Below are 23773 nucleotides of genomic sequence, written 5' to 3' on the forward strand. Positions count from 1 at the left end.
ATAGCTATGTGTAATAACATGTAGAGGGCTACCTCCGTTAAAAGAATGTATCCTGCTCTGTGGATCTTCCAAAGCCTGCTGATGTATTTTGGCCACCATCTTGGGTGCAGACTTCATGAGACAACATTGCTTAAAATGGCTGCTCACAGAATCGCACAGAAAGGTGAACCAAAAGCAGTTCTCAGTACCTGGTTTAGTTATCTGTCCTATGAAAATCTAGTGGCAACAAAGAGAAAGAAATACTTCATTTTCAGCATCCATAACAAGGCTACAATGTTGGGAGAACCTGGTCATAAGCACTGCTCATCGACTGACGCAAGAGAACTTCTAGTTTCAGGGTTAAAAGATTTCCTTCAGTGCTGGACACAAGATAAAATCACCAGTCTATTGAGGGTTGGATATCCTTTCTAAGAGTACAAAGCAGCAGGAAAAGAGGAAATATGAGAGTAGTGGGACTACAAGGAAACTAAGATCCAATGTAGGGAGGATGGACAGGTTTCTTACCTGTAACTGGTGATCTTCGAGTGGTCATCTGTGCAATCACACATATGGGTAATCCGCAGGATTGGCCCCGACCTCGGAGAGTTCAAAGCAATCTTGATCGTAGATCTGGCGCGCCTCCCACTTGTCCTGGGAGGAGACAGCTACTGCGCATGCCTGGACAAGGGGGAGGTGCTTAGCCACTCAGTTTCTTCCCGCCGCCGGATAGGTGGAAATAACTGTGCTTACTAGCTTCCAGCAGCGGGGAAGGCTGGGTGGGTCTGTGTGATTGCACAGATGACCACTCGAAGATCACCAGTTACAGGTAAGAAACCTGTCCATCTTCTTCGTGGTCTCTGTGCATTCACACATATGGGTGATTAGCGAGCCATTTCTTCGGAGGTGGGTGCTGGACCTGTAAGAACATGAAGGGTTAGAGCGTAACGTAATGATAGTGGTACTCACAGTGGTTAGTCGAAGATCGATCGTAGCACTGCTTGTCCGAAGGAGGCATCTCGCCGGGCACGGACGTCGAGAGCGTAGTGCGAGGCGAAGGTAGATGTGGAGGACCAGACGGCTGCAGCGCATATGTCCTCTATAGGGATGCCTTTCATGAAGGCAGACGAGGTAGCCACGGCTCTGGTTGAGTGGGCTCGTATATGTTGAGGGATTGGTTGCTTTGCCAGCTGGTAACAGAGTTCGATGGCAGCAACAATCCATTTGGAGAGTCTCTGGGTAGATATTCTGCTGCCCTTATTATGGGTAGCGTAGGTGACAAAGAGTCTAGGGTCTTTACGGATTTGGCGGGTTCTGTCTATGTAGAAGGCTAGGGCTCTCCGTGCATCCAAGTTGTGGAGTGCCCTTTGTCCCGCGTCCGCGGGGTGCTGGAAGAAGGCTGGTATAGTGGACTGTCTTCCTAGGTGAAAGGTAGAGACGACCTTGGGTAGGAAGGTCGGGTCAGGTCGGAGGACCACCGTACTGTTATGAAATATCGTATACGGTGGGTCTGCTCTGAATGCGCAGATGTCACTGGCCCTCTTGCCTGTGGTGAGGGCCGTAAGTAGTGCCGTCTTCCATGACAGCAGGTGTAGTGGGATGGAGGCCATGGGCTCGAAGGGTGGTTTCATGAGTTGGCTCAGGACTAGGGACAGGCTCCAGGTGGGTAGAACTTGTTTGATTGGTGGGTGTAGGCGAATGATGCCCTTGAGGAAAGCTCTGGTCGCGTGGTGAGAGAATACCGTTGTGCCATCGATGCGGGGGTGGAAGGCAGAGATGGCCGCCAGGTGTACCTTCAGGGAAGAATACGACAGACCCGCTCTGGATAGCGTTAAGGTGTAAGTTAGTACCTGAGGTATAGTGGCGAGGTTGGGGTCGAAGTTGTGCTGTGAGGCATAGTGTGAGAAGCGTTTCCACTTAAATAGATAGGATTTCCTAGTAGATGGTTTTCTGGAGTTCACTAGGACCTGACGGACCTCCGGAGGGAAGTCTAGAAACTGATTCTCCAGGCTGTTAATTTGAGCGATGCCGGGTTGTGGTGAAGGACCCTGCCGCCCTGTTGAGAGAGGAGATCCCGTGTTTGAGGGAGCTGGATGAAGGTATTGTTGGACAGGAGCAGCAAGGTCGTAAACCAGGGTTGGCGCGGCCACCATGGAGTTATGAGGATGCAGTTTGTGTGGTCTACCTGAATCTTCTGTAGAACTCTGGTGATAAGTGGAATGGGCGGAAAGAGGTAGTGGAGTGTTCCTTTCCAAGTTTGTATGAAGGCATCCCCCCTGGAGAGGTGGGATGGAGGACCTCTCATGTAGAAGCGGGTGCATTGGGCATTTGACGGTGAAGCAAATACATCTATCTTCGGTTGTCCGAAGATGCTGAATATCTGTCTGATGTATCGGCTGTTGATAGACCACTCGTGGTTGTTGGTGGAGTGGCGGCTCAGGGCGTCTGCCTGGGTGTTCTCGGCCCCTGGTAGGTGTACGGCCGTGAGGAAGATGCCCTGGCTTATGCTCCAGTGCCACAGGGCTAGGGCTCTCTTGCAGAGTCTGACGGAGGCGGTGCCGCCCTGCCTGTTGATGTAAAAGACTGTGGCGATGTTGTCGGAGGTGACCTGGACGTGCTGGTTCCTTAGCGATGGGAGGAAGGACCGCAAAGCCTTGTGCACTGCGATGAGCTCCAGGCAGTTTATGTGGAGAGAGCGTTCGTAGTCTGTCCACTGGCCCTGCACCGTGAGGTCTTCCAAGTGGGCTCCCCATCCCCAGTTGGAGGCATCTGTGGTTACAATCACCGAGGGCGGTGTCTGCTTGAATGGCATGCCCTTGTAGAGGTGATGTTCCTTGGTCCACCATTTGAGGGATGGTACAATGTGTAGTGGAAGGGTGAGCAGTGTGGATTGATGTTGTGTGTGAGGGCGGAAAGTTCTTACGAACCACATTTGGAGGGGACGCATGTGCAGCTTCGCAAACCGCAGAACTGCTGTGGTTGCTGCCATGAGGCCTAACATTCTCTGGAAGGTGAGCGCTGTTTGGGAGCGCTGGGCGATGATAGTGTTGGCCAGTGACATTATGGCGAGTGCCCTGTCCTGAGGTAGGAAAGCCGTTTGTGAGAGCGTGGAGATGTCTGCTCCTATGAATTGGATCCTTTGGGTAGGGACTAGTTTGGATTTTGAGAGGTTGACTAGGAGGCCTAAGGTGGCCAGGGTGGAGAGGGTGGTCGAGACGTCCAGTTGTAGTTGCTCCCTGGAATGGGCGACGATCAGCCAGTCGTCTATGTACGGGAAGATTGATATCTGTTGCTGGCGTAATGTGGCTGCTACTACTGCCATGCACTTGGTGAAGACCCTTGGTGCTGTGGAGAGACCGAAGGGAAGGGAGCAGAACTGGAAGTGCTGCTTCCCTATGGCAAACCTGAGGAATCTTCTGTGATGATGGTTGATTGTAATGTGGAAGTAGGCGTCCTGGAGGTCTATGGACGCCATCCATGCTCGTTCTGGGATGAGCGGGAGGATTGCCTGAAGCGTGACCATACGGAATTTCTTGTAGGTTATGTGTAGGTTGAGTTTGCGGAGGTCGAGAATGGGTCGGAGTCCTCCGTCCTTTTTTGGCACCAGGAAGTACCGGGAGTAGAAGCCGGTGCGATGGTATTGGGGTGGGACTGGTTCTATCGCGCCCTTGTCCAGCAGAGACGCGATTTCCGTCTGCAGGGGTGCGGACGGGGGTGTGGTGAGGAACCGGTGGTGCTTTGGAGTGGACGTAAACTCTATTAGGTAGCCTCTTTGAATGATGGCGAGGACCCAGGCGTCCGATGTTATGGTCCTCCAGGCAGTGTAGAATGGTTGTAGTCGTGTTGATGGGTTTGGCTGATGGAGGGAGACTGGACGGCTCGGGGCAGGGAGGTCAGAGAGACGGTTTGGGTGTGGTTGAAGGTTTCTTGGTTGTTTGGCGTCTGTGTTGAAAGGAAGGCTTGGACTGCGGTGGTTTGCGCTTCCATGGTTCCTGTTGTCGTGGGGATCTGTTCCCTTTGTATTGGTTGGACCTCCAGTTCCTTTGTCGATTGGTTTGGGTCAGAGGTTGGGAGACTCCCAGTCGTCTTGCCCTCTTCCTGCCATCGTCTACAGATGTGAGGATGTCATCTGTAGAGGAGCTAAACAGGCCAAGGCCATCAAAGGGCAAATCTTCAACTTTGTATTTGATGTCTGGTTGGAGGGAGGAGGACCTGAGCCACGCGTGTCTGCGGAGTGCTATGGCTGAGGCCAAGGTTCTGGAGGAACACTGTGCAGCGTGACGGGCAGTGTTGATTTGCTGTTTGGTTACTCTGGCCATCTCCTGCAGGGTCGAGGTGGCTGACTTTTGGGATGCCTCGGGCAGGGATGGTACCAATGCGGCGAGGGAGGTGGTCAGGTTGTGGGTGTATGCGGAGAAGCATGCCATGTAGTTGAGGATTTTGGTTGTGGCTGTAGTGAGGGCGTAAATCTTTCTTCCGATGGTGTCGAGTTTTTTGCCCTCCCGTTCTGGTGGTACCGGGTGTCTAGTCTGCTTCGACTTCGAGGACGAATGTACAATGATCGAGTTCGGAGCCGGGTGGGTGAACAGGAACTTGGAATCAGGTGCGTGTATCTTGTACAGCGCTTCAACCCTCTTGGATGTTGGCGGTACCGATGCCGGTTTGTCCCATGCTTCTTTGAGTGTTTCTAGTAGAACGGGGAGCATTGGGAGAGAAGAGCTGGATGGAAGATCCGCGTGGACTAGATCAAAAACGACGTCCGAGACTCTGGGGGCGTCCGTATTGAGCTTTAGATTTAGCGAGCTTGCCATGTTTGCTACCAGGTCGAGGTAGGATCTTGGGCTTTCAGACGGTGATAAGTCTGCTGGCTTGGCTATGTCGGAGTCTGGGGATTGTAGGTCCGAACCCGAAGAGTGGTCGGAGTCGGAGAGTTCCTCCTCGGATCCGTCGTCGGTTCCTTGAGGTAGGTCGGGCTGAGGTGTTGTCTTGGGAGCCGTGTGTAGGGATTCTAGTGGTGACGGGAGCTTCGGTTCGGCGCCGAGGTCCGTAGGGTCGTCATGGTGAAGCGATTCGATCGAAGCAGTTTGGAGTCTGTGTGTGCGATCTCGGTAGCGCGGAGACTCTTGGTAGCTGTGGTAATGGCGATCATGGGATGGTGATCGTCGGTGCCGTCTTCGGTGCCGTGGGGATGGAGACCTAGATCTCGATGGAGAGTAATAGTAGTGTCTCCCCCTGCGGTGGCTGCGAGAGCGCCGGCGGCTGCGGGACCTGGTGCGGCGGCGACTGCGGGACCTGGTGCGGCTGCGGGACCTGGTACGGCGGCGACTGCGGGACCTGGTGTGTCGGCGACTGCGGGACCTGGTGCGTTTGCGACTGTGAGATCGAGGTCTAGTCAGGGGATCTCTCGGGGTCGAGGGTTCTCTGGTGAGCGCGTGGGCGTCTATCGGCTGTGAGAGATCTACGAATTTAGTGGGGTCGAGAGTGTGGGTCCTAACGGATGCGGTAGAGTGCGTATCCAGCAGCTGGTCTGGTGGGGAATTCGGAATGGACGGCGACTTTGATGAGATGCGGATGATTTCCAACGGAGTGATTGACGGTGTTGCCGTCGACTTCGACGTCGGAGTCTTCGGCATCGATCCGGAGGCAGTGGCGGTCGGGTTCGAGGCCTTCGGTTTGGTGGTCGGGTTCGAGGCCGAGTCGAGAGGGCGGGTCTTATGCTTTTTTGAGCTAGTGCTGCCCGTCGGGTCCGAGTGGGCGGAATCGGAGCGGCGACGCTTTTTGGGGTCGTCCGACTTCTTAGAGTGCTTGCCGGTCTTAGGCTTACAGGGAGTCTGTGCCACGGAAGCTGCCGACTGCGCCTCTCCCACGAGGTGTGGGGAAGATGGCGCGGGTTGTTGTTGTCCGCCACGCGGCATGGCCGGTCGGAGTGAGGTTTCCATGAGGTGGCTCTTGAGTCTCGCGGCGCGGTTCTTGCGGGCCTGTTTGCCAAATTGGCTGCAGTGCACGCAGGAGTCTGGACGGTGTGCCTCTCCAAGGCAGAACAAGCAAAGAGAGTGGCCGTCGGACGAGGGGATTTTTGAGGAGCAGCTGGTACAGCGTTTAAAGATTATCTTGTCCCTTCCTTCCATCCGCCCGGGAGGGGGGGGGGGGGGAGGGAGGGGGAAAGTCCAGAAAGATAGTAAGAGGAGGCTTTTTTTTTTTTTTTTTTTTTTTTTTTTATACGATACCAGGAGAAGTAGAAGATGAAGAATTGAAGCGAAGAGAAGGTAGTTGTTGGAGATTGCAATGAAGAAGTTGGAGATCAACGAGGAAGGTGCGATCCGGTCGGCGGTAAGGAAGAAACTGAGTGGCTAAGCACCTCCCCCTTGTCCAGGCATGCGCAGTAGCTGTCTCCTCCCAGGACAAGTGGGAGGCGCGCCAGATCTACGATCAAGATTGCTTTGAACTCTCCGAGGTCGGGGCCAATCCTGCGGATTACCCATATGTGTGAATGCACAGAGACCACGAAGAAGATTGTTGTTGTTTTAAAGAAGAAAATGGCAAAATATTAAGGCCAAACAAGGTAGCATGGTGGGTGGGACAGTGGTATTCTTGCCTCATGAAGCTAAAAATAACAAGGATGTTTGCACAAAGGAACTGCGGGAGGGGACTCCTCTTCAGGGATTGCATTTTTGTGAGGGTTCAATAGGCACTAGATCTCCAGCTTCTTGTTGATGAGAAGAGAGCAGGAACTGAGAGTCCCACCAAGTTTGGCCACCTCAGTGCAAGCTGCCGGGATGAGGGTGTAGTCTGGAAGTTTCTGGAAAGGCTATAAAGGAAGCAGACAAAAACTTGTTAACCCTCCTTCCAGATATTTTTTTAAAAAGCTCTAATTTTTGCTCCTACAGAGCCCAAGCCATGCCCAGAGCCCATGAAGAGACAGAAAGGATCTCCATGGCTGTGATCCCACACACCAAATAATGCACTTTCAATCCACTTTCCAACTGGATTTTGCCAGTTCACACAAGTAAAATCCAGTTGGAAAGTGCATTAAAAACGGATTGAAAGTGCATTATTTAGTGTGTGTGATCACGGCCCATGTCTGTTTCATTGGCACGGCAAGACTCTTCTGCCTGCCATTTGATGCCATCAAGTACAGCCTTCTTCCTCTGACCCTCATAATTCAAGCAGAGGTAGTCTGGTTTGGTTAAAAAAAGAAGTGTCCAAGAAGATAGGATAAGCAGTCTTCCACTTTCTTCCCTGCCCTACATAAGGAGAAATCAAAGGAGCTGAGTGTTCGTACAATGGGCCAGCCATACGTCATGGCAACTATGAATAAAAAGGTACAGGTAGTCCCCTGTGTGAGCACTGAGTCATTACCAACCCATGGGGTGACGTTTTCACAACAGACTTTTCATGGGTTGGTTTGCCATTGCCTTCCCCCATCATCTAAACTTTCCCCCCAGCAAGCTGGGTACTCATTTTACCAACCTCAGAAGGATGGAAGGCTGAATCAACTTTGAGCCAGCTACCTGAACCCAGCTTCCACCGAGATCAAACTCAGATCGTGAGCAGAGCCTGGACTGCAGTACTGCACCTTACCACTCTGAGCCACGAGGCTCCTACCAACTATGAATAGTAGCGTCTGAATCCTGTCCTTAAAACACCCTTCAGCCATCACAAATCAAAACCCTGTTCCATGTATAAGGGACTAGACATTACTTACCCCTTTATACACACAAACGTGTCCATGTAGCAATGTTCCACACCATGGGGCCTGGTATTTTTGCACTGGTATTTTTGACAACTAGTGTGTTGTAGGCGTGTACAGTGAATCCAATAACCTTTTACACCCTACTGCTTATAGGGCCTCCTATAGGGAGTAATACTTGCTCTATGCAACCCTCCCAGGCACTGTGGCTATTTATACACCGCAAAGATAGAGGATAGCATTTGAATGGACCCTTAATTATCCCAAGTCCTGCCCCAAACAGAATCTGCATAAGATCTTAGATGGACTCGCCCACCACACAGCCATGTTACCAAGCTCCGCCCCATTTCTCCAAAGTATCTCTCCTCCCTCTTACTTGCACGCTGTTAGGATACTCCTCTGTGCTCCGATGCAACAGGATGTTGCTCTTCTGGCCAAGCCGGGCGTAGATGCAGTTGGCAGCCGGGTCATCAGGCACGGTCAGCGTTTCATAGTGGTGATCAGTTAGTTGCTCCATAGTCTACAGAGAGGAGATGGGGAAACGCAGGCCATGTATATATACCCGCATCAATTCCTGCAACAACCCCTCTCCCCCACAACATGCAGGCTGGATAATGACCTTGAGTTTTTAATTTATCGCCTTTCTGGTTGCTATTTAAGACTCTCTTTCCAGCTCCAGCATCTCAAGCAATCTGCCATGTGCTCTGAAGGCAACCTAAAAATTGCTTTGCTGGATCACGCTGTGATTTATTTCACTGGTGGGAATGAGGGGGGGGGGGGGGAGGCAGAGAGATCATTTTCACAAAATGCAAAATGAACCTGAGGAATTTCCCAACATGATGTAGTGAAAGCTGTTAATGTAGAGGCCTCTCAAACAGGATTAGACAAATTTGGAGGAATCCATCTACAATAATTAGCCACAACTACTTACAGAACCTCCATATTTAGGTGTAGTGTACCAGGGCTTTTTTTTGTAGCAGGAACTCCTTCGTACATTAGGCCACACAGCCCTGATGTAGCCAATCCTCCTGGAGCTTACAGTAAGCCCTGTACTAACAGCTATGTAAGCTCTTGGAAGATTGGTTACATCAGGGCTGTGTGGCCTACTATGCAAAGGAGTTCCTGCCACAAAAACCCCCCGAGTGTATCTACAACATACCTGATGCTGGAAAACGCCATCACCTTCACATCTGGTACATGAATGCCCACAGGCTTCCAGTTGCCCACTGCTGGAAACAGGATGCTCAACTGGAATGACCAGGGTCTATTCCAGCAAGGTAATCCTTATGTTCATTTCATTTGCCAAAAAATGGCCTGCTAGAAGTTTCAGGGAAACTGGCAAATAGGTGAGGTCCTTGCTCAATGCTTGGGTTTGACTGTATGCAAAGATCTTCCAGCTGTGGCCAGCTGGTGAACAATTGTGCCCCAGGAGGGAGGGGAGAGGTACCAGGGCTGGCTTGTCCACTAGGCAAACTAGGCGATTGTCTAGGGCGCCGGGGGGCAGGGAGCACAGAATTGGGCTCCCCCCCGCCCGGTGCCCAAGGCAACCACCTATATTTGCCTCCCTCCCCACTGCTGCTGCCACCAGCCCCCTCCCTTCCACAGTGCTCTCGCTGCCCCTCCGCCACACTCCTGCTGCCCCCTCCCCCCCAAGCTTGCCACGACAACACTGAGCCCTACTACCAGCTTCTCGCAGCTGCGTCTGCGTGTTTTGTGAAGAGATGGCTGCAGGAGACTTCACTCCCCCCTCACTTCGGTTCTAGAAAGGAGGGGGGAGAAGCCGTCTCTTCACAAAACGCGCAGACGCAGCTGCGAGAAGCCGGTAGTAGGGCTCAGCATTGTTGTGGCGAGCTGGGGAGGGGGTCAAGCAGAGCGAGGGGGGGCCTGCCTAGGGCACCATGTGCTGTAGAGCTGGCACTGAGAGGTACCCAATGACTTTATGGCTCCTTTCAGAAGGAACATCCCATCCCCACCTCCAGCAAGGACACAAGTCACTACCTTCATGGCTTTCTTGGCCACATCACTGCTGCCAATCACAACTGTGTCAGAGCCAGCCATACTGCAGAAGCTACGGAGGTGCAACGTGCCCGAGACAGGAATGGTAGATACAGCAAAATCCTGTGCAGAGAGAGAGAGACTACTATTGCAACTTCTGCTGTCCGGTTCTGCATCCAGTACAGGGCTTTGCAAAGGCCTGCATACAGTAGAACAAAGCTTGAGTCCAGTGGCACCTTTAAGACCAACAAAGTTTAATTCTGGGTATAAGCTTTCCTAGGCATGCACACTTCTTCTGACACATTGAAACAAGACTTCCTTAACCTGTTTTGCCTGGAGAGGAGGCAGCTGAGAGGTGATAGGATCACCATCTTCAAGTACTTGAAGGGCTGTCATATAGAGGATGGTGTGGAATTGTTTTCTGTGGCCCCAGAAGGTAGGACCAGAACCAATGGGTTGAAATTAAATCAGAAGTTTCCGGCTCAACATTAGGAAGAACTTCCTGACAGTTAGAGCAGTTCCTCAGTGGAACAGGCTCCCTTGGGAGATGGGGAGCTCTCCTTCCTTGGAGGTTTTTAAACAGAGGCTAGATGGCCATCTGACAGCAATGCTGATCCTGTGAACTTAGGGAGAGGTATTCGTGAATTTCCTGTACTGTGCAGGGGGTTGGACTAGGTGACCCGGGGGTGCCTTCCAACTCTAGGATTCTAACCATTACATATAGGCAATGCTGCACATGAGGGGAACATGCCCTAGAATCTTCTGCCTCCAGACACATGTGTAGGGTTTTCCTGAGCAGATGAGTCATAAATAGAATTTCCCGAGGGCAGAAACCCTGACACTCATTGTGTTCAATCTATTTTTAGGTTTCAGAAACTGGCCTGTGAGCTTAATGGGGAAAGAGGAGAAGACGTGACGTGCGATACATCTGCTTAGGGAGAAAAAAGCCGAAATGTGCAGGGGAGGGAGAAAAGTCCCCTCCCAAGATCGCGGCTCACCCTGAAAGCATCAGCAACCATCTCTGCTCCTCTGTGATTGGTCCACTTGGAAATTCCCACAAAGAACTCTCGACCTGTGAAGATCAAAGTCGTCATTGCAGAGCCAAAAGGAAAAAGCAGGGTCCTCCCATCTCCCCCAAAAGTGTCTCATAGACCATTCTTGCTAGCTCAGATCCGATTGGAGCAGGGTTGCCAGCAGGCCTGGAGGAAAAAAAAAACCCTGTCCCTTTAATACAGGTTTACAGGGATGTTATTCACCAGGTGATGTTATTGACCCCCATAACATGAACTGCTTCAGCTGCCGGTTTCCATACAGCTAGTTTCAGAGGGTAGTGGCGTTGGTCTGCAGAAGAACAGCTCAGTTTGAGTCCAGTAGCACCACAGAGACCAAAAGATTCTCAAGAGATAAGGAGCTTTGACTCTCAAAATTGTACACCCTGGAAATCTTGTTGGTTTCTAAAGTGCTCCTGGACTCAGATCCAGTATTTCCATATATCCAGCCTCTGTTAGAAGCTTAGGAGGAAACTTCATAATATAACCCATGCAGAATACTCTTAAGATGTATTTTAACACATAAATATGTGTATTTTACTACTTACAGTCACTGTTTTTAACTATATTTTTACTAGATTGACTCTCTTTTCTCTTTTATATGTATATTATACAAAGCAGTTATGTAACAGCTATTTTCCTTTTCCTTTCCACTTACTCCTTTCCCTGCTTTTTTAAAAAAACCTATAAAATATGTATATGTCAAAAAAGCATAGGGCATTTTTCTCCAGGCCTGTTGGCAGCCATAGCCGAGAAAACGTTCAATCTGGGGTCAGCCATCAAACATGTTTTTAGGCCTCAAGGCTCAGCCCTGGAAAATGCAGAGGAGTCACAGAAACTGCCTTTCTGGTGCACAAAGTTAGGAATGTAAGAGAAGCCATGTTGAATCAGGCCAATGGCCCATCCAGTCCAACATTCTGTGTCACACAGTGGCCAAAAAAAACCAGGTGCCATCAGGATCCACCAGCAGGGCTCAAACTCCAGAAGCCCTCCCACTGTTGCCCCCCAAGCACTAAGAATACAGAGCATCACTTGCCCCAGACAGAGACCGATTTTCCACTAGCCTTATGCTGCTCTCACGCTCCTCTTCTCGAAGGGGCTTCCATCAGATTTCACACTATCTGCCCCGGGGCTCCAACTTGCTTTGCCTTTTTCACGTGGCAAACAGATCTTGTTTGTTGTGCGAAAGAGGCGGAGCGAGTTGCAGCCCCCGGGGCTGATAATGTGAAATTCGACAGAAGCTCCGCAGAGAAGAGGAGTGTGAGAGCAGCATAAGGCTAGTGGGAAATCAGTAAGTGTTCCCTCTACACCAGGGGTGGGCAACGGTAGCTCTCCAGATGTTTTTTGCCTACAACTCCCATCAGCCCCAGCCAGCATGGCCAATGCTGCTCTACACCTCGTGGCTAAGAGCCACTGATGGACCTCTGCTCCATATATCTATCCAGTCCTTGCACCTTGCACCCCATGAACACATATGAGGATTACAGGGGAAAGGGGTTCCAGCTCAGAGGCAGGCAGCTTTGAATCTCCTTTGTTTTTCTTTTTAAACAGAAATTAACCACACCAGGGACAAACTCTTCATGAAATCTGCTCAAGTTCTTCTTGGAAGGTATAATTATCATTGATCATTTCTACCGCACTTTGGGTATAAAAAATGATTGATAGCGCTGGCTCACCCTCACACAGGCACAAAGAACCTCTTCAAGGTATTCAGTGTCCCTATCTGACTAGGGCTGCAAAGTTTAGTTGATTAAGCAGTTAATCAATTACATGATTACTACGGAGCATTATTATTATTTATTACCCAGCGCCATCAAAATGCAATGCACTCTAGAGAGCTGAAGATAACAGGCCCCTGTTCTGAGGAGCTTACAGTCTAAAGGAGACAAAGAAGGAAGCTGGAAGCAAAGATAAACAGGAAGAATAGATATTCATTCCAGAGGTACCTGGTTATCTATCTAGGACATTTTTATTCCACCCTTTCTCTTAGGAGATCGGGCCAGTGGGCGTATTTCTCCTCTCCTCCATTTTATTCTCAAATTAACCCTGTGAGGTAGGTTTGGCTGGGAGAAGACAACCAAATCAAGGTCGCCCAGCAAACTTTTATGAAATTTGTACCTGGGCCTCCCGGATCCTGACCATTATTCTACAACTGCTGAGCAGTCGGGTTAGAAGGGATAAAGGAAGTACTTCTCCACCCAAAGGGCAATTAACACATGGAATTCACTGCCACAGGAGGTGGCGGCGGCTACAAGCATAGGCAGCTTCAAGAGAGGATTGAATAAATGTATGGAGCAGAGGCCCATCAGCCACAGCATATTGATGGAACTCTGGGGCAGTGATGCTCTGTATTCCTGGTGCTTGGGGCGGGGCAACAGTGGGAGGGCTTCTAGTGTCCTGGCCCCACTGGTGGACCTCCTGAAGATGCCTGGGTTTTTAGCCACTGTTTGACACAGAGTGGTGGACTGGATGGGCCATTGGTCTGATCCAACATGGCTTCTCATGTTCTTAATAGCTACGTCTCATCACATACCATTTCAGTAGGGAAGGGGCTCTACATGTCTTCTTGTTAGCTGACAGCTGTCCCTAATTAAAGAGGACATTTTTAAAAGGCATAAACAATTATAAAAACCTGAAAGGAAGGCTCAACTTCAGAAAAGGTATTCTCCCTTTTCTCACACAAAAGAGTAATGCTTCTTCAAAGGCAGTACCTGATGTATAGCTGCCAACTGTGTGTTCAGAAATTCATAGAAATTGGAGGGGGGAACGTGGGGATAAAAACATCACACCCAAAAATCTCCCTTCCAAATTTCTATGCATTTCCCAACATACAGTTGGCAGCTATACAGCTGGTATAGGGTTCTTCAACCTCCCACTAGGGGTGAGGGTTCCCCTGATCTCTCTCCAATCCACCAGCACAGGATTGGACAGTGGGGGAGCCCTGCTCCTGAAGAGCTCTGACGGCACCCAATGTGATGACATCACCTGGAAGAGATATTATGCCAGCACATTGCATTGCATGAGGATACTCTAGTATTTTGGTGAAAAACACTATGGTACCATAGAGTTTTTGACCAAAATGCTAGAACATCCCCACATGATGTGCCCGATGTGATTACAGCAGTTCCAGATGATGCCATCACACCACACATGCAAGGGAAGTCCCCCCACTGGTAGCCAAGTAAGACCTGGCAACTCTAAGCAGGTACCACCTCCGCAGAGTCTAACCATTAGACTCTAACATCATATGGTTCATTCTACATTCTCTCCAAGGGAACTGCTCTCTGTAGCCTGGCGCTCAATTGTAATTGTGGGAGATCTCCAGACACCCCTTGAGGCTGGCAGCCCTAACATGCTGCAAAACACGTATGCATCTCTAAAGACATAGATTAGATTAACAATCCAAACTCAAAAATCTACTGGGATTTCTTTGAATCAAAGGGATATTTGATTCAAGTCTTATATTTTACAGATAAGGCTATACGGGTTGCCAGGTACTCTCTAGCAATTGATGGGGCTGGGAGGGACTTGCATGGAGCAAACAGAGGCCTAGTTAAGAGGTGCAGTGACATCACTTCCAGTATGCACCAGGAATGATGTCATCATGTTGCCGGTGATATAAGGACACTGGTTTTTTTAACAAAAACTCTATAGGAGATATTTTTACCATAGAGTTTTTGCTCAAATACCAGAGCTTTTCTGCAGTGCCAGCAATGGCCTAGGCCTTCTTTTGCTGCTGGTAAGCCTCCTGCCAGCCAGTGGATCAGCATTGGGAGGAGGAGCCTCCAGCAAGATCTGGTAAGCCTTGGAAGCTAGGACACCAACTTGCCTAAGGCACAGCTGAACTTGCTTAGGCCTTTCTCATACACATTTAGCCCTCTACCTACCGTACCAGCAACACTTAAGAGCTGCCAACTCCAGCCTGGGAAATTCTTTGAGATTTGGGTGTGGTGTGTCTACGGAGGGAAGAATGTGAGGAGGGATTTCACTTAGAATCTACAGCGTACCCCTGGAAGCTGACATTTTCTCTATGGTGAACTGGGAACTGGTGAACTGGGTAGTCTGGAGTTCAACTGAAATCCTGTGAGAACTCTGAGCCCCATTTGGAGGTTGGTAGTCCTACCCATGGTAGAGATATCATTCACCTGTGAAAAGGACATCACTCCCATCCAGGGTGGCTCCCTCATCTGTAACCTCCACAACACGCAATTTTAGTTCCTCCAAGACCTTCTTGATGCTGCTGATCTGGGAGAATATAAAGAGTGGGGAGAGAAAGAGAGATGGGTATTTGCCATTGTCCTGTCACTTTTCTCATGTATCTTCTTTAATACATTTTTTCTTAATATTTCAAATGGTTTCTTGCCCAAGTACTAGTCCTATCACTTACAAAGGCTTCAGAGGCCTACACAAAGGGATAGAGACAGTACACAAAATGACTGCCACATAAAAGGATATATATTAATATATATAATTCCCTATGTGGGAGTTGCTTCTGTTAAGCTTTTCACATTTGGCAGCTGGCATGGGTTTATTCATGCCATACCTTTACCAGATGGAGAAAAAAAAATCATACCCAAAGGATAAATCATCACACACACATGCACACACAGGCATGCAACAGGGACACAAGCACCAATAGGAATGAACAGCAGTGACCTCCACTGCTGCCATTTCAAATATACTGGCTGAGGGATATTAGATCGAGGCACCCAAATAATTCAAATTAACATCCACTGGCAGTGTCCTCATATCTCGCTACTACCAAAAAGTTTCTACAGATTTCTAGATGTCACCCATCACTTTATTTAGATAGCAACATCACAGTACACTTGTGCTTAACAAAGCAGAGTCAGCTAAACAACTGAGAGGGGTCCCCGCCCCAAGCAGCCTGCATTTAGAATTTTGACTATTTGACTAAAGGTATAAGATAATCAATGTTTCATGTATTTAGGTTAAATTTTGAGTGAAGGAAATGGGCTGTTAAGCTATGACTGAACCATAAGAGAAGGTGAAGATAAAAAAGCAATCCATACACACCCCACACCACTTCAGCCCCACTGCCTGCAGCCGTTGCCACTATCTTTTAAAAAGAAGCAGTTTGTCGGAGCAACTGATCTCATCTGACTAGGCAAATGGTGGCTTTTATTTTTTCTTTACAAAGATAATTTTCAACTGCTGGGGAAGACAGGTTGATATCAGGTAAGGTGAAGAAGGAGGACATGAGTCGCCTTTACTCGCATTCTGAGGGAATATTGGGCAATAAACCAGTTGCTGCCTGAACCTCCACACATACACACACAAAACACATACTTCCTTCCAATAAGGTATTACAGAACCTCAGAACCAGGGAGTTTGTTCCACCACCACCATTCTGAGGCGCAAGGTGAAATTTCTTACACAAATGTCATTAGAACTGAGGCAACTCCCTTTCCCCCACCTGCATGTAGTCACATCATAAACAAAGAAAGAGTACACGTCTGTTTTGCCAGATGTAGACTCTGCCAACCTTGGCCTCTTCCTGCATGCTTAGACACAACAGCTGACAACTGGTTAGATTTTCACCCTCACAGAAGGATACAATACCAGGAAAAAGAGATGTTGGTGTGATTTCCCTATTATCCAATAAGATACTTTTAAGGCACTCTGCATAGGTAAACATGCTCACAGTGATTTAAAATTATAAATCAGTGTGAGTTGCAGAATTCTATTCTGTTTATTTTTTCTTCACAACAACCCTGTGAGGTAGATTTACCTGAGAGAGACAGAGGGCAGTTGTCCAAGGACACCTGCTGAGCTTCATGGCTGTGGGGATCCCCAATCCTACTCCAGTATCTAACCATCCCAGCTCACATGATTCTGGAATATCCTTTTACCTAGGCCTATTTAAACTGATAGCAGCTGCTCCTCAAGGTGTAAAACCAACACAATAGAGATCATGGGTCCCCAACTTTTTTGAGCCTGGGGGCATCTTTGGAACTCTGACACAGAACTGTCAGAATTGCAGCACAGGGTGGGGGAGCCTGCAAGCCTACGCATGTGTATCTCAGAATAAACTCCACAGAAGACATGGGGAGGGGGGAGCTGTTTCAGAGCAAAGATGCACAGGACTGGGCTAACACTCCCCTATATCCACTCAGTGACATTGGAACAGAGAGCTGGGTCATGAGGGGTGGATAAGGCATGACTCCAACTGGCGAGGCAACCAGTCAGGCGGCCGACTCATCATTTCAGGGAAAAGGGCGGAATTAATCCCAGAGGCTGCAGAGGAACAGATGGGACAAGGTTTTAATACACAGCTAGACACTACGGCCTGCCTCCCTTGGAAAGCAGCAATCCTGGCTCATAGCTCTGCTCCAGACACTGCCCCCCCCCAAAAGGCCCCAACTGGGCCTTATGACTTTTCTCAGAAACTCAGAGGGTCCCAGATTCTAGCACCCACACCCGCAGGAACCTCAGGCCTATTGGTTTCCAGGTCACTAGGCTGAGCTGCCAGATTTTATATCTTTAGATATTTATACCCCTGCTTTTCTTCCCACCAGGGGCCAAAAGCAGCTTATAACACTGTGCTTGCCTTCCGCCATTTTCTTCTCACAACCATTGTCCTGTGAGGTAGGGTTGCACTGAGAGCCTTACTAGATGTTACAAACTATATAAATTCACTGCAACTGTACTGCAGCTGCTAGTTCCTGGTGGCAACTCATGAATAAATGCATGACAGGGCTTGAATCAGATTGTGACTTCTGTGCAGGAAAAGGCCTTCTCCCCTGTGCTGTTTCCGGCATCTGAAACAGCCTGGGGCAGGGGGAGGATTTGCTCAGTTGGAAGCTAGCGTGTGCACTGTATGTTTGCATGTGCAACTCCCCACAGAGAAAATGAGAGCCAGTTTGGTGTAGTGGTTAAGTGTGCAGACTCTTATCTGGGAGAACCGGGTTTGATTCCTCACTCCTCCACTTGCAGTTGCTGGAATGGCCTCAGGTCAGCCACAGCTCTCTCAAGAGTTGTCCTGGAAAGGGCAGCTTCTGTGAGAGCTCTCTCAGCCCCACCTAACTCACAGAGTGTCTGTTGTGGAGGAAGAAGATAAAGGAGATTGTAAGCCACTCTGAGTGCAGAGTATAAATTTACAGTATTCTTCTTCTGACACTCCCATTTGTAGCCATTGGGCTGTTTCAGTTGCCCAAAACAGCCCAGGAAGAGGGCAAAATTCCTCCTTCTCCTATGAAGGAATCCCAGCCTGAAAAAGGCCTTGCTGCGCACTGATTGACAAATTGCCACCAGGAACCAGCAGCTACAATACAGTTGCAAGTCCCCGTGGAGAACTCATGCAGTTTGTAACATCTCATTAGGCTCTCAGAATGTGTAACTGTCCCAAGGTCACCCAAGTGAGTTTCCAGGGCACAGAGGAGATTCAAACCTGGGCCCCCTGGATCCTAGTCTGACACTGGCCGCTATAGCACGCTGGCTCTCTAGTCTGCTTGGCTAGCTAGGTAAGCTTGCTTCAGCTGTGTGGCAACGCCTTGGAAAGTTTCAGAAGCTGAAAAGGCTTGAGCAGGACTGTCAGTGGAGTAGGCCGCAGCGCTCACCACAGCTCTTTTAGTCTCCCCTCAAGGCCAGCAGAAGCAGAATAAATTATGCAAAACAAACATATGCCAAGTTAATTAGCTTGATTTATTTAATAAAAAAGGTCGAGCCTGCCATGGTATGGAATTTGGATTACCTTGGTGAGCAATTATTTTAAGGACAAAGTGTATATAGCTTCACCCATAATCCTGTCTCCATCTGATATATCTTGGTGAATTACAGAGAGGCATAAAATAGCTGCAAACCCAACCATGGTTTGCCCCACTGACAGACAGCCTGATGCACACAAGTGTTTAAAGGAGCTTTCTACTACATTTAAGGTTGCCTGGTGCTGTGAGCTGACAGGAAATGTCAGGGTTTCGGCCTCTTTCTCTGGCCCTCCAGAGGAGTAAAACCTCAAAATCATAAGATTATATGAGGAGACCTGCTGGGTGAGACCACTGATTCATCTAGTACCATATCCTGTTTTAAAACTGTGCCCAGCCAGTTGCCCTGTAGGGCCAACAAACAGGGCACAGTAGCCAAATCCTTCCCCTAGCTCTCAGGCACTCAGAAGTTTACTGTGTCTGGATGTGGAATTTCCCTTTATTCATTATAGCCAGTATCCTCTAGGTAAATTCGAGGGGGGGTGCTATTTTCTTCACCATCCTCAGAATCTCATCTCAGAAGTCTTTGCTACATTATTCGATGTAAGTGTGGATAAGCTGATACAGCCGTGGATAATTTGCTTTGTCTACATACATTAACAGATTTTAAGAACCCCTTTCCATAATCAGCAACACATACAAACCAAGTTCAATATAAAAAGAAAACCCCACACAAATTCCCTAAGATTCTCCTACTACTACAGTTCTGTTACATTTTCAATTCCACAGTTCCTCCAAGGAGCTCAGGGCTATGGATATAGTTCTCTGCCCTTCCATATTGTCCTCACAACAACCCTATGAGGTAGGTTAGGCTGATAGACTGTGATAGGCCCAACGTTACCTAGTGAAATTCACTGCTGTGTGAGAATACACAGGCTTCAAGTCCTACAGCTTAGGATGTATAGTCACAGCCAGGCATCTGCATATCTACCTGTCTAGCTGCCAATGGCAAGAACCACTACCATATGATCACTCAGTTATTTTGGTAGAACAGAAGACAGAGGACTCTATATTACTGACATTGTAGTGAGCAGGCAGGATATTTTGTATGTCTTTTTAAAAGTGTTCAGGACTAGTAACTTGATAATCATTGCAAAAAAGTCTACAAAAAGAGCCTGGGTGGTGTTGCAGTGCTGGACTAGGGTTTGGGAGACCCAGAAAAATCCTCACAGAATTTCACTGAGTGACCTAAGGCCGCCCTCTCTCTCTTCCTCCCTCTCCCTAATGTACCTCAAAGGATCACTTTGAGGATAAAATGGAGGACAGGAGAACAATGCAAGTCACTTTGGGTCCCCATTGTGGAAAAACCTGGGGTATAGTAAATAAATACACACAGTCCAACTATCCTTTAAGCACACTAATGGATTACCTCATCTCGCCGTGATGGCACCCAAGGCCGCGTAAGCAGTGCAGTGTCCCCTTGTATCACTGCCAAATCCCCTACTAGTGTTGAACAAGGGAGGTCTTCGTCCGCTGCCAACTCGATGACTTGAAGGCCCAACTTCTGACGCAGGATGCCTGTATAGACTCCATACTGGCGATGAGCCTTGGCTAGGTCCACTGGCTCAGCCCCCCCATCAGACCCTTCCGCCGTGGTCTCCAACGTACCAAACGAGGAAGGGATGCATCGGACAATGACGTGGGTGTATTTGCCAAAAGAGGAGATGCTGGCCATGGTCTGAAAGGGAAACAAAAGGATGTATGTTAACCCACTTCTCCACCAAGAATGTACCATGCCTCAGTCAAGTCTGAATTGTATCGTTTATTCCATTTCTTGTATTGACCAATTCTGTACCTTTTGGCCCAAAGGATTAATTAGCAATCAATGTTATTGAGAGCCAACGTGTGACAATGACTAAAGTATTAGAAGTGGCTTGGGCAGACCTGAGTTCATATTCCTAGTCAACCACCAAGCTTCTCAAATGACCCTGAGACAGTCATCCAAACCGAAAAAAGGCATAGACCACTATTTATTTGGTGGCATTTTTATCCTGCCAAGGAGAACAGGGTAGTGTACCTGGTTTCCCACCCTTTTGCCATTTTATCCTCACAATAACCTTGTAAGGTAGATTAAGGTGAGAGACAATAGTCGCCCAAGATCACCTACTTTCATAGAAGAATGAAGATTTCTCAGGTCCTATTTGACACTCTAATGACTGCATCACATGGAATGTTGCCGTACACATCCCAGTTACATAAATACATTTTTGTCAATACAGCCAAAAGTCCATATAGACTGAGGGTCCTCAACCCTTTGAAGTGGCAGGCACCTTTGGAATTCTGACACAATATGGTGGGCACACGCACAAAATGACTGCTTTAGGAGGCGTAGCCCACAACAAAATGGCTGCCACATCTTACCTTCAGTCACATAGTAGAGAGCCTCGTGCTATGGTAGCAGCTACTGCCAAAACAAAGCGCCCCGTGGCGCAGAGTGCTAAAGTTGCAGTACCGCAGTTCAAACTCTCTGCTCACGATCTAAGTTCGATCCTGGCAGAAGTTGGGTTCAAGTAGCCAGCTCAGCCTTTCATCCTTCTGAGGTCAGTAAAATTAGTACCCAGCTTGCTGAGGGGAAAGCATAGATGACTGGGGGAGGCAATGGCAAACCACCCCATAAAAAGTCAGCTGTGAAAACATCATGATGCGACATCGCCCCAGAGTCGGAAACAACTGGTGCTTGCACAGGGGACTAAACCAGTCGTTTTCGACTCTGGGGTGACGTTGCTTTCACGTTTTCACAGCAGACAGAGCACAGGGGCCTACCTTTACCTTTTTATTGCCAAAACAATGTTTTTAAAAATCTGCACAGCCCCACTCACTAAAAGCACTTGATGGAACTATGGTACCCCCTAGGATAGACAGACACATGAGTCCATTTCAACTTTTGGTTTCTGAATTCTTCCAAGAAAGGCTTTACCAGCACAACACAATTCTTGGTGTTGTTTTTCAACTACTGGGTGTGTCTCAGCTTTAGTGTTTCTCCTTGCAATATAATGATGATAAATCCTTTGGACACTCCTCTGCAAAACATAACTTAAATGGAAAAATATAATCAATGTACTTTTGAAACCTGTGAGGCGGAGGGTTTCTAAGAAAATAATGATACAGCGTAGGATAGTGTACTGCATAAAGGGGAGGCATTTCTATTATGGATACCCAGAAACTGTTGTATGAGCTTCATGTAACTGTGTGGCTTTCAGTCCAGATTGTCAATGCTGCTCAAGAAATGATGCTTGACAACAAGGAGGGCCAAGCTACACACAATGTTTCCTAAGAAGTCAGGTTCCCCACACAACAGACGAGGGAAATAGCATTTCAAAGCTCCACAACGGCCCAACGGTTCAGGACCGCGGCATGAGAGTCTCCTCTTCCTTTCTGCCATTTTCCTGAGTCAAAACAGCTCTGGAGAGGAGACTTACTTGCCACATTCTGGAGCCAGTCGAGCTCCTGTGGATGTTTAAAATGTCATTCTCACAGCTGCTATAAGAAAACATAACATGTCATTCAGAATCTGAGCCAAAGTCTCTCAGCAGCAGCAGACGATGTCCTGCAAAATGCACACAGCCCACAGAAAAAGGGAATGATGTGGTTAACTGAAGAAAAACAACACAACAGTGATAGCCATATCTGAATTAAACCACTGCAACGTCTCTTCCAGTACTCTGGCTGGCAGTGTCTCTCCAAAGTCTCTAGTAGAGTTTTTCCCAACCATGCCATGTGAGATCGTAAGGAACAAAACCCAGTACCTTACTCAGGAACAGCACATGTTTGTGGCCCTCCCTACTTAAACCTTCAGGGATAATGATAAATGAGACTACAATGAAATTGCTGTAAGCTACTCAAAGTCCGGAGGATGAAGTGGGATATAAATACACCAAACATATCTACTATGCTCACTTTCATTCCTTAACTGTATGGTGGTAGGCGGCAGGGGGCAGTAGAGGAGTCTCCCCATCTGGTTCTGGAAGCCCTCAAAGGTTAGAAAAGAACGGGACTTTTTTTGAATAGGAACGCAGTTAGGGCTGGCTCAGCACCAGGGGGTGTGGCCTAATATGCTAATGAGGTCCTGCTGGGCTTTTTTACCAAAACAATTTTGTGTAAAACAATTGTGACATCAGGGGGCATAGCCTAATATGCAAATGAGTTCCTGCTGGCTTTTTAAAAAACAAAAAAAGCCCTATGAAGAAGACACAATCCTCCTTCCATACTAGAACAATGGCCTGTCCCCATTGTGAAGTACAAACACAAATCCCTTCAGTGTGTCTTTATTCCAGCTCCCCTCTCCCCACGTTGTCCTTGCAAGCCAAGTCCAATCAGATCTCAGAAGCTAAGCAGGATCAGCCCTGGCTAGCATTTGGATGCGCAAGCAACCACCGAGAAATACCAAGGCCGCTACATGGAGGCAGGAAATTGTGCACCTCCTCTTTTGCCTTTAAAACCCTACAGGAGCATCATAAGTCAGCTGTGACTTGATAGCAACCCCTCCCCCCAAATTTTGGCCAGGTGGAAACTTCAGGGATTGATCTCTCAGTTTATCAGACTTAGGGTTGCCAAGTCCAATTCAAAAAATATCTGGGGACTTTGGGGGTGGAGCCAGGAGACATTGGGGCGGAGCCAAAAGCAAGGGTGTGACAAGCATAATTGAATTTCAAGGGAGTTCTGGCCATCACATTTAAAGGGACTGCACATCTTTTTAAATGCCTTCCTTCCATAGGAAATAATGAAGGATAGGGGCACCTTCTTTTGGGGTTCATAGAATTGGACCCCCTGGTCCAATCTTTTTGAAACTTGGAAGGTATTTTGGGGAGATGCATTAGATGCTATACTGAAAATTTGGTGCTTCTATCTCAAAAAACAGCCCCCCCCCCAGAGCCCCTGATACCCACGGATCAATTCCCCATCATTCCCTATGGGAATCGTTCATGGAGGTGCATGATGGTTGTGGGGGCGGGGCTTCCCCCGCCGGCCAGCTGGCTGGGGGAGGGGGGAAGCCTGTAAAACCCAGGGATCCCCCTCTGGGACCTGGGGATTGGGAAGCCTAATCAGACTTATCTCTTAGAAGTAACAGAGCTGGGACTCCAGCCGCAAAAATACTTCCTTTCCTAAAATAAAAAGGTAAAGGTAGTCCCCTGTGCAAGCACCAGTCATTTCCGACGTTTTCATAGCAGACTTTTTTTTACGTAGTGGTTTGCCTTCCCCGGTCATCTACACTTTCCCCCCCAGCAAGCTGCGTACTCATTTTACCAACCTCGGAAGGATGGAAGGCTGAGTCAACCTTGAGCCGGTTACCTGAACCCAGCTTCTGCTGGGATCAAACTCAGGTCATGAGCAGAGAGCTC

The 23773-nt window shown here is 48.5% G+C and overlaps 1 protein-coding gene across 1 annotated transcript in view; it reads right to left on the reverse strand.

Annotated features, from left to right (window-relative positions):
* Positions 1-6639: 6639 nt before the first annotated feature.
* The window catches only part of DDAH2 (DDAH family member 2, ADMA-independent), a 39733-nt gene continuing 22599 nt past the window's right edge, over positions 6640-23773 (reverse strand). The window contains exons 2-7 of the mRNA XM_060239135.1: positions 19804-20112; positions 14856-14955; positions 10660-10733; positions 9665-9784; positions 8043-8186; positions 6640-6784 (exon numbers count right to left, since the gene is read on the reverse strand). Of these exons, the coding sequence (XP_060095118.1) occupies positions 6668-6784; positions 8043-8186; positions 9665-9784; positions 10660-10733; positions 14856-14955; positions 19804-20109 (861 nt within the window). The 5' untranslated portion in view covers positions 20110-20112 and the 3' untranslated portion in view covers positions 6640-6667. The remainder of the gene's footprint in view (positions 6785-8042; positions 8187-9664; positions 9785-10659; positions 10734-14855; positions 14956-19803; positions 20113-23773) is intronic.

This window comes from Heteronotia binoei, chromosome 5, assembly GCF_032191835.1.
Source record: "Heteronotia binoei isolate CCM8104 ecotype False Entrance Well chromosome 5, APGP_CSIRO_Hbin_v1, whole genome shotgun sequence".
Classification (NCBI taxonomy): Eukaryota; Metazoa; Chordata; class Lepidosauria; order Squamata; family Gekkonidae; genus Heteronotia; species Heteronotia binoei.